The 9,186-nt window shown below is 39.5% G+C and overlaps 1 protein-coding gene across 1 annotated transcript in view; it reads left to right on the top strand.

Annotated features, from left to right (window-relative positions):
- The window catches only part of POLI (DNA polymerase iota), an 18,026-nt gene extending 8,840 nt beyond the window's left edge, over nt 1-9,186 (top strand). The window contains exons 3-9 of the mRNA XM_029286149.1: nt 1,618-1,770; nt 2,818-3,054; nt 4,183-4,361; nt 5,105-5,196; nt 6,022-6,155; nt 7,207-7,397; nt 8,491-9,186. Of these exons, the coding sequence (XP_029141982.1) occupies nt 1,618-1,770; nt 2,818-3,054; nt 4,183-4,361; nt 5,105-5,196; nt 6,022-6,155; nt 7,207-7,397; nt 8,491-9,162 (1,658 nt within the window). The 3' untranslated portion in view covers nt 9,163-9,186. The remainder of the gene's footprint in view (nt 1-1,617; nt 1,771-2,817; nt 3,055-4,182; nt 4,362-5,104; nt 5,197-6,021; nt 6,156-7,206; nt 7,398-8,490) is intronic.

The following is a 9,186-nucleotide window of genomic DNA, read 5'->3' on the forward strand; positions in this document are numbered from 1 at the left end:
CTGCGCCTGCGCTCTTCACACGCCTCCTGCAGGGCACATTTGGTAAAGTTCGTGCATGCAGGCTGCCGCCAAGCAGAGGAAGTAGCACAGCTAAGGAAAAGGGTAAAAAAAAAAATGGCGGACGGTGTTGTTTGGCGACCCCCGTGAAATGGTCGTGCGACCCCAAATGGGGTCGCGACCCACAGGTTGAGAACCGCTGTGCTAGAGGGTCCCAGTTCTTAAAGAGCCAACATCTAATCCAGTCTTTCCAATAGATGCTTCTAGCAAGCATCTAAGCATCTTTTGGCTCCTGAATATTGGACAAGCCCTGAATCAAAACAAACCAATGTAACAGATTTGCATTAAAAAAAAAAAAAAAGCAGATGGGAAGCGTTAGTTTGCAAAATTCCACACAAGCCATTATTGTAGCAATAATGCTAAAATCTCTTCAAAGTTTTGCACAGCCCTCCTTTTAAAGACTAGAAGAGTGTGGTATTAAAGCATACAAAGATGCTCCTGTCGTCTGTATGTAATACAGGTAGGCTTCGACCTACAGCCACAATTGAGTGCAAAATTTCTGTTGTTATCTGAGACATTTGTGAGCTTTGCCCCATTTTATGACCTTTCTTGCCTCAGTTGTTAAGTGAGTCTGGCTTCCCCGTTGACTTTGCTTGTTCAGAAGGTCGCAAAAGGGGATTACGTGATCTTGGGACACTGCAACAATCATAAATAGGAACCAGTTGCCAAGCATCTGAATTTTGATCCCATGATCGTGGGAATGCTGCAAAGGTTGGAATTGAAAAACGGTCATAAATCACTTTTTAAATTGCCATTGTAACTTTGAATGGTCACTAAACAAACTGTTGTAAGTCAAGGACTACCTGTACATTTAGTTAATCATGCCTCCTATATATGCGTATGGATCAGTACATTAAAGATTTGCATGGAACAACTAGACACAAGGACAGTGTTTTCCCCTGTGCCATCATTCTGCTAAACAACTAATTCTTACAACACTGTCAAACTACTTAGTAAGGCTGTATTACTATTATTCTCCTCATCTTTCCTATCTCCTTATCTTCTTATGACTATAACTTTGTTGCTTGTATTTTACAATTCATATTGTCTTTTTAGTATCCTAGTATGAATTACGTTGTTTGCTTATTTAGTATCCTACGACTATCACTAAGTGTTGTATCTTTTGGTTTATGACGAATGCATTTTTATGTTGATTATGATCATGATATATCACTGTTGCTTGTATGTACACTGAGAGCTTATGCACCAGAGACAGATTCCTTGGGTGTCCAACCACATGGCCAGTAAAATAAAGAATTCTAATACTTTGTACAATGCTAAACTAGAATATAGTTTGCTTGGATGAGAGTTTGGCATTTATGTGAATTCATCTACTTCAGTTTGTAACCAGTAGTGTGCTTGTGTGAATTCAGTCAATTGTGGCTCTTAATAACCTTTGTTTATTAACATGTGTGTGGGGTTTATATATTTAATAACTTTGTTGCATAATTTCCATATTTAATTGGAAGAATAATATGGACATTTTCTATATTTAAAAGGTTAACCCTGTTCACCCAGTATTACATATTAACAATTATATTCTTTTTTTAACATTTACAGAATTGTTAAAAACATTTACGCCACTGGTAGAAAGGCTCGGATTTGATGAAAATTTTGTGGACATCACGGAATTAGTAGAAAAGAGACTGATAGAGTGGAAAAAAGCAACACTTCCTAAAATCTCTGTTTCTGGTCATGTATATAATAATCAGAGTAAGTCCTTTTTGTTTTTAACCATGTCATATTTGCACTCCAGAACCCATAATAATGCTATGTTGACAACACAAAGGACATCTGTACCACAGAATGACATTCAAGCTTGACATACAAATATACAGGTAGTCCTTGACTTACAACTCTAGTCCCTAAAGTGATCCAAAAGTGAACTTCATAGAAGTTGTAAGGGACCTTGGTGGTCATCTAGTCCAACTCCCTGCTCGAGCAGGAGAATCTATGCCATTCAGACAAATGGCTGTCCAGTCTCTTCTTGAAATCCTCCAGTGATGGGGCACTCACAACTTCTGAAGGCCCAGAAGTAACATAGAATGGTTGTTACTTCACTTAGGAGAAACTTTCCTTAACTTTCCTTAAGGCTCCGTATCATAAATAAATAAAAGGGAAAATGTTAGCCCTGCTTTTAACAGCCCTGGAAAACAATACCTATCCATTTCTATTTCATAATGCATTTGGATAGCCCTTGATTAGCACAGGTAGTCCTTGACCTACGACCACAATTGAGCCCAAAATGTATGTTGCTAAGTGAGAAATGTGCTAAGTGAGTTTTGCCCCATTTTACAACTTTTCTTGCCACATTTGTTAAGTGAATCACTGCAGTTGTTAAGTTAGCAGCATGGTTGTTAAGTAAATGTGGCTTTGCTTGTCAGAAGGTCACAAAAGGGGATCACATGACTTTGGGACACGGCAACGGTCATAAGTATGAAACGGTTGCCAACCATATGAATGTAAATCACACTACGATGGGGATGCTGCGACGGTCATAAGTGTAAAAAATGGTCTTAAATCACTTTTTTCAGTGTCGTTGTAACTTTGAACAGTCACTAAATGAACTGTTGTAAGTCAAGGACTACCTGTATTTGTAAGCATGCCACTTGTATTGTCCATTTCCCATAGTTGGTATCCTGGCAAAGCAAAAGGTTTTTCTTTAACAGGCAGTTTCTTGGGGGGGGGGCTCCATAAGAAGGATAAATCTGTCAGGTGATCTCTTGAGAATTTATTTTTTTTTGTCTCTTTCCTTCACAGCTGTTGATTTTCAGGATCCAGTGCACGTAAGTCTCGCTGTGGGATCTCAGATTGCAGAGGAGATGAGAGATGCCATGTGCAGCAGGCTAGGGCTCACGGGCTGTGCAGGGGTGGCCACAAATAAGGTCCTCTCCAAGCTGGTCTCTGGGACCTTTAAACCAAATCAGCAGACAGTTCTTTTGCCTGAGAACCGGCCGAACCTGATGGCCAGCCTGGATCACGTAAGGAAAATACCAGGTAAGTTGATTTTGAGGATTTTTTTTTTGCAATTTTAATTTTTATTTAACATATATAAAATACAAAGAAAAATAGAAACAGGAAATTAAGGGACGGAAAAGGAGAGGGGAAGAGAAGGTGTGAGGTACAAGGGAAAAAGAAAAAAGTGCTTTAGCACAATGCAAGATAAAAACATTCCAGCCTCAACTTTTTGTTTTTACACATTAATATATAGCTAGCCATTTCTATAATAAATCTATCTAATTGACAAAACCAAAGTCAAAGTTTCATTTTTTTTCCATCACAAGCACAAAATCCAGAAGTGTTATCCAAATGAAAAACATACTCAAATATATTCTCCTCTTTGAATAGAATGATCAGTTTAACTATCCCAGTTTTATCTTCCTTTCTGTGGGAATAGTATGTCTTTCCATTTGCATCTAATAACTTTTGTACACTATCACATTGCTTTGCCTCCTTCTGCAATTCTTAGAGCCAGTCTTTTAGAAGTATTTGCACAGATACCTCTTTTGATTTTTGCAGGAGTAAAAGACCATCAACCACCTGCAAGATAGTGCAAAACTTTTAGCCCGAGCAATTAAACCTGCCTTGCCCAGATCTAATATTGAAAAGGAAATATCAACAAGGTGTTTGGGAGAAAAGGGCTTGTCTTGGGCCCTTTGGACTCCAACGGCCACCAGTTAGCCTGTATCTCCCCTCCAGTGTAGCCTCTTAATACCCCTTTGCTATAAGGAAAGAAACAATAAGAAATGGAAAGGGAGGTATTTCCATTTCCTTTCTCAGTAGGTGACCTCATCAAGTCTCAGTCGTAAGCAAGGTCAGCTCTCCTTAATGCTTGGATGGGAGATTTTTCAGGAAATTCCAGGGCTGTAGACTTGACTGGGAGCTTGAGCCGATCTCATAAAAAAAGCAGTAACTTCTTAAGAGTATGCATCACTTCTGCAGAGTTGCCAGGAAAGCTATATCACAATGTCCATGAAGTTACTAGGCATTAGCAAGACTTTAATGTGGTCTTCTGTAGCTGTGAGTTGATTGCTTTCCTACACATTTTCCAGCTCAAGTCCATTCTGCTGCCTCACTAGGAGACTTGGATTCCTTGGCATATAGCAAATTATCTTTCTTGTGCAGGGATTGGCTTTAAAATGTCAAAGCGCCTCCTAAATCTTGGGCTCTGCACTGTGCAAGATCTCCAAGCCTGTTCAGTTGAGATTCTGGAAAAAGAACTGGGAATTCCAGCTGCACATCTCATCCAGAAGCTCAGCTGGGGAGAAGACCATTCTCCGGTCGTCCCATCAGGAGCTCCTCAGGTAGAACTGAAAACGGTATCTAAAGACAAGAATTGCCCTACCCCTCATGTCTGAGAATTCTAGGCAAACTGGAGTTTCCCAGATGTGAAGACTACAGCTTCTTGATTTCTCACTCAGACTTCAGAGAACAGGTGGTTCCAATGCATCTGGAGAACTATCTTGAGAAATTTTGTCCCATATAATTGAATGAACAATTGCATTCCTCAGGAAGATCCTACATGCCCACATATTGGACTAAACAATTGTGGTTTGCTTAGTTTGGGTTGAGTGGTTGCATAAGCAAAACTATTGTGGTTTATAAGCCATAGTTTGTGGCAATGCAGGAGGATATACATATTTTTAAAATTTGAAAGTTCCATTGATCTAGGAGCTAGTATACTGGGAAGGCAGCTATGGTTTATTCAACAAACTATAATTAGACCACAGCTTAGCATCATAAAACAGGTAATTTTTTTGAAATACATAGATGCTTCCCCTACATCATCTTGCTATAACTATCTTATCTGTATTTCAATAAGAACAGAGGATTAATCAGAAAAAAAATATGTTTGATGAATCCAATTCACTGTTTGAAATACTGAAATATAATTTTAATGGCACGATACTCTGAATTCTTGAAAAGGGAATTTTTGGGGCAGAAAAATCAACTGAATTTACAAATACATGAATGTCTGCTTTTTATTTGACTTGTGCATTTACTGATCTAAATTATATTCATTGTTTTATTTTTAACTATACTACAGTCTCTCAGTGATGAGGACTCCTTTAAAAAATGCTCTTCTGAAGCAGAAGTTAAGAAGAAAATTGAAGAATTGCTCACTAACCTTCTAGACAGGTGATTTTAACTTAAATAGTTCCACAATATTTGGGGTCTGAGCAAGATTTTGAAACTGGGGGCTGCATTGTGTATGTGTGAATATATAAAGTGTGTGGAACAGTGGCACAATGAGATCACATGTAAATGTCCAGTCCTTTTTTTAGTTATTTGCATACTAAACACTTCAGATTTACACACTTTCCTTACCAGTGGTTCCTTCTGTGGGATAGTAGTCCTTGACCTCATTTGGCCTGGCAGGAACATGCGAAAGGATCACCTGCAAATCCTCAAAACAATGTAAACATCTGTTTTGGGGGGGTCTTCATATTTCTTGAGCTACAGCACAGACCAAAATGGCAGGGAATTATAGCCCAGCATGAAGCCAGAATTAAGCAATAGCAATAGCACTTAGACTTATATATCTCTTCACAGTGCTTTACAGCCCTCTCCAAGCAGTTTACAGAGTCAGCCTATTGCCCCCAACAATCTGGGTCCTCGTTTTACCAAACATGGAAGAATGGAAGGCTGAGTCAACCTTGAGCTGGTCAGATCAAAGGAATCTTGACTCCTGGCAACGTGAGCAGAAGTAGTCTGCAATACTACATTCTAACCACTGTGCCATCGCGGCTCATTTACCACTTCTCAATTTACGATCCTCCTTACTGCTCTCTTTGTTCTACAAATTGCTCATTTAAGAGATTATGCTTGTTGGTGAATTGCCAATTTGCATAAATGCTTGACATAGATTAGCTTTCTAGGTAATACGTCTCTGTTGAGCCAGGCCAGACTGAAATGTAGAAATGGTGGACACGTTGGTTGTTGATGGCTCCATGTTTTCAACAGGTTGTACAAAGATGGCAGAAAGCCCCATACCATCAGATTAACCATCCGTCAGTATTCTGCTACCAATAAATGGTTTAATCGAGAGAGCCGTCAATGTCCAGTTCCATCTCACTTGATCAAGAGGATCAGTTCAGGTAATTGTGCTTCATGGGGCTTAATTTCTTCCTATGACTTGATGTCCTAGAGAATTCATGAATATATTGGTTTTTCCCCCCACTATCTTTCTTATTCACATTACATTCAGCACTGGACTAAGTATATCAATTTTTCTAACTGGCCCCCTCCAAATTTCTTAGGATTGCAACTCCCAACTTTGCTAAGACCCCAATGTCTTGGAATTCTGGGAGTTGTGATTCCATCATATCTAATGGGTTGTAGATTGCCCATTGAACAAGTCTCCATTTGAAGCAGATCTCCATGTTACTCATGTGTGCATCTCCCCAGATAATCAGCTGGAGCTCAAAGACAAGAGTGAGATACTGCTTTGGGAAGTCCATTCCCTTATTTTATGAAGCCTTGTCCCAAATCCTCATTGTTGTCCTGGCCCTATCAGCCTCTTTCCTCTCAAGTTCACTGTCTCTTTGTATGTGAACATCCTTCAAGGTCTTCTCCATCTTTTTAATCCCAGCCCACCTGAACGCTTTCCTTCACAGAAACTAGATCAGCCTGCTTGCTTTTTAGGGAATGTCATTTCTTAAGCTCCTTAAGCTTGGAGAACAAGAATTCAGTTTGTCAAGTGCCAGCAAGTTCCCAGTCATTTTGAGCTTGGAAATAATTACTACTCAAAGGCATTTCTTGTTAGTTACCCTCTTCCCAGGGCTATTCTTACAGGTTGGAATTCTTTGCTGATTTCACAGTGTTGATATTTCAGCTATTTCTTGCTTTTTAATGTCACCAGTGAGGGTCTTTGGTGGTCTCTGAGCCTGGTTGGTCTCTTAAGCTTACAGACATTTCATTACCAAACTAGGTAACATAATCAGTGCACTAGCAAGAAAACAACCAAGTTCAAAGGGCACTCATTTAAACCCTGAGCTACAAATATTCTTTATTGGTAATTTCATCAATGCCTTTAAAAAAACACCAATTTCTGCATTTCTCCATTCCTTTGTTATCTAGAATTGGATTTTTTTTTCTTCTTGAGTAAGAGTCTGCTTACATGATTTTCCCTCCATAATTTATTTCCAGGTGACACCAGTGTAAAGGCTCACCTCATTTCCATTCTTATGAAACTGTTTCGAAAGATGATCAATGTTGAGGTTCCATTTCATCTGACCTTACTGAACATCTGCTTTTCCAATCTTAAGGATCCACCAGCTTCTTCCAAGGAGTCTATTCAGTTTTATTTGAGTCAGTCATCACCTTGTTTCAACTCCAATGTAAGTTCTACACTTTTAATATACATAGAGTCCTTGACTTCCAACCCTTCATTTAGCAACCTTTCAATGTTACAACACTGAAAATAGTGATTTACGACAGGTCCTCAAACTTATGACTATTGCAGCATCCCCCTCAGATATTGAGCACTTGGCAACCAGCATGTATTTATGGCAGTTCTCAGTCAGCTTCTGATAAGCAAAATCAGTGAGGAAACCAGATTTGCTTAACAGCTGTGTGATTCCCTGAACAACTACAGTCTTTTGCTTAACTATCATGGCAAAAGAGGTAATAAAATCAGGTGTGATTCATTTAACAGCCACCTTGCTTAGTAATAGAAATTCTGGTCTCAGTTGTGACTGTAACTCAAAGGTTACTGTAGATATTACAGAGCCTACCCTCTGTGGAATGAGGTTCCCCCGAGAACAAAATGGCCTCCATCTTGCTGGTGTGGCAGAGGGCCCTGAAGAGCTGGCTCTTCACCCAGATTGGAGCTTCTTCTGGGTAGTTCTGCTGTTTGTGTTGCCCAGTTCTTGCCATCTTTTGTTCCTCATTTTTACTACAGGTAATCATTGACTTATGTCCACAATTGAGCCCAAAGTTTATGTTGCTAAGTTGTTAAGTAAAATTTGCCCCATTTTATGACCTTCGTTGCCACAGTTATTAAATGAATCACCGCAGTTGTTAAGTTAGCAACATAGATGTTAAGTGAATCTGGCTTCTCCATTGACTTTGTTTGCCAGAAGGTCGCAAAAGGTGATCCATTACGGTGACAGCTATCATGACAGCTCATTATATAATAACTGGATAAACTGTATTAAAAATGTCTGATTATTAGGCTTGTTTGTCTATCTGTCTCCACCCAGAATTAACTCAGGTGGATGGATAGGTTTGCTCCTAGTCCATGACATTTTTACAGATGTCCATATCTGTTCCTTCTCACTTTTGGATTAATGTGCATTAAAAATACAAGAGTATTTGAATACATATATTTAAACATACAGATACTATATGAGGGGTCTACAATTTATCAGGCATATCATATGATTGTAGAACAATGGTTCTTTTTTGTAAGAATTCTCATTTGCTATGTAGACAACAGAAGACAGAAACTCAGAAAACACAAAGATGGAGCATCAAGGGGAAAACAGTGATGTTTTATCCAGAGAGAGAAACACAAGATGTGTACAATCTCAGCTGCACGGCCCTTGTCAGCCAACTGCAAGTGATCTTGAATGCCCAAGTCCACTACTTCCTGCTGGAATAGATTACGATGTGTTCAACCAGCTTCCAAGTGACATTAAGGAGGAAATAATTTCTAGCCAAAAGAAGGTTAGAGATTCCACAGAGACTTTGTGGAGCCATGGAGGATCTGAACTGGGGGGGAAATCACCATGCCATCCAAAAGCCAAAATAAGCTCCATTTCCCTGCATTCTGGAGACCTTTGTCAAAGTACTAGGACTCTGGCATTTTCTGATATTGCACCCACAAAGGAAGAACTAGAAAGGCAAAGCCCCCATGGAGAAGGCTCTTCCCCAAATAATTCAAGACAAGGATCACAAGTGGCCCTTCCTCCTTCTGTAGATCCCAAAACATTTTCTGAGCTGCCTGCAGAGATGCAGAAGGAGCTGTTGACAGAATGGAAGAGCCAAAAGTGTGTTTCTAAAATGCACGTCAGCAAAGTTGTGACACTTAAAGGAACAAAGAAAGGGCAGGTGTCATCTCCAGGATCAAATAGTTTACTACACTATTTCAAGCCAAGATGACTCCAAGGTATATTTGGTCTAGAG

Source organism: Protobothrops mucrosquamatus, unplaced genomic scaffold (genome assembly GCF_001527695.2).
Source record: "Protobothrops mucrosquamatus isolate PMUCROS unplaced genomic scaffold, P.Mucros_1.0 scaffold2982, whole genome shotgun sequence".
Classification (NCBI taxonomy): domain Eukaryota; kingdom Metazoa; phylum Chordata; class Lepidosauria; order Squamata; family Viperidae; genus Protobothrops; species Protobothrops mucrosquamatus.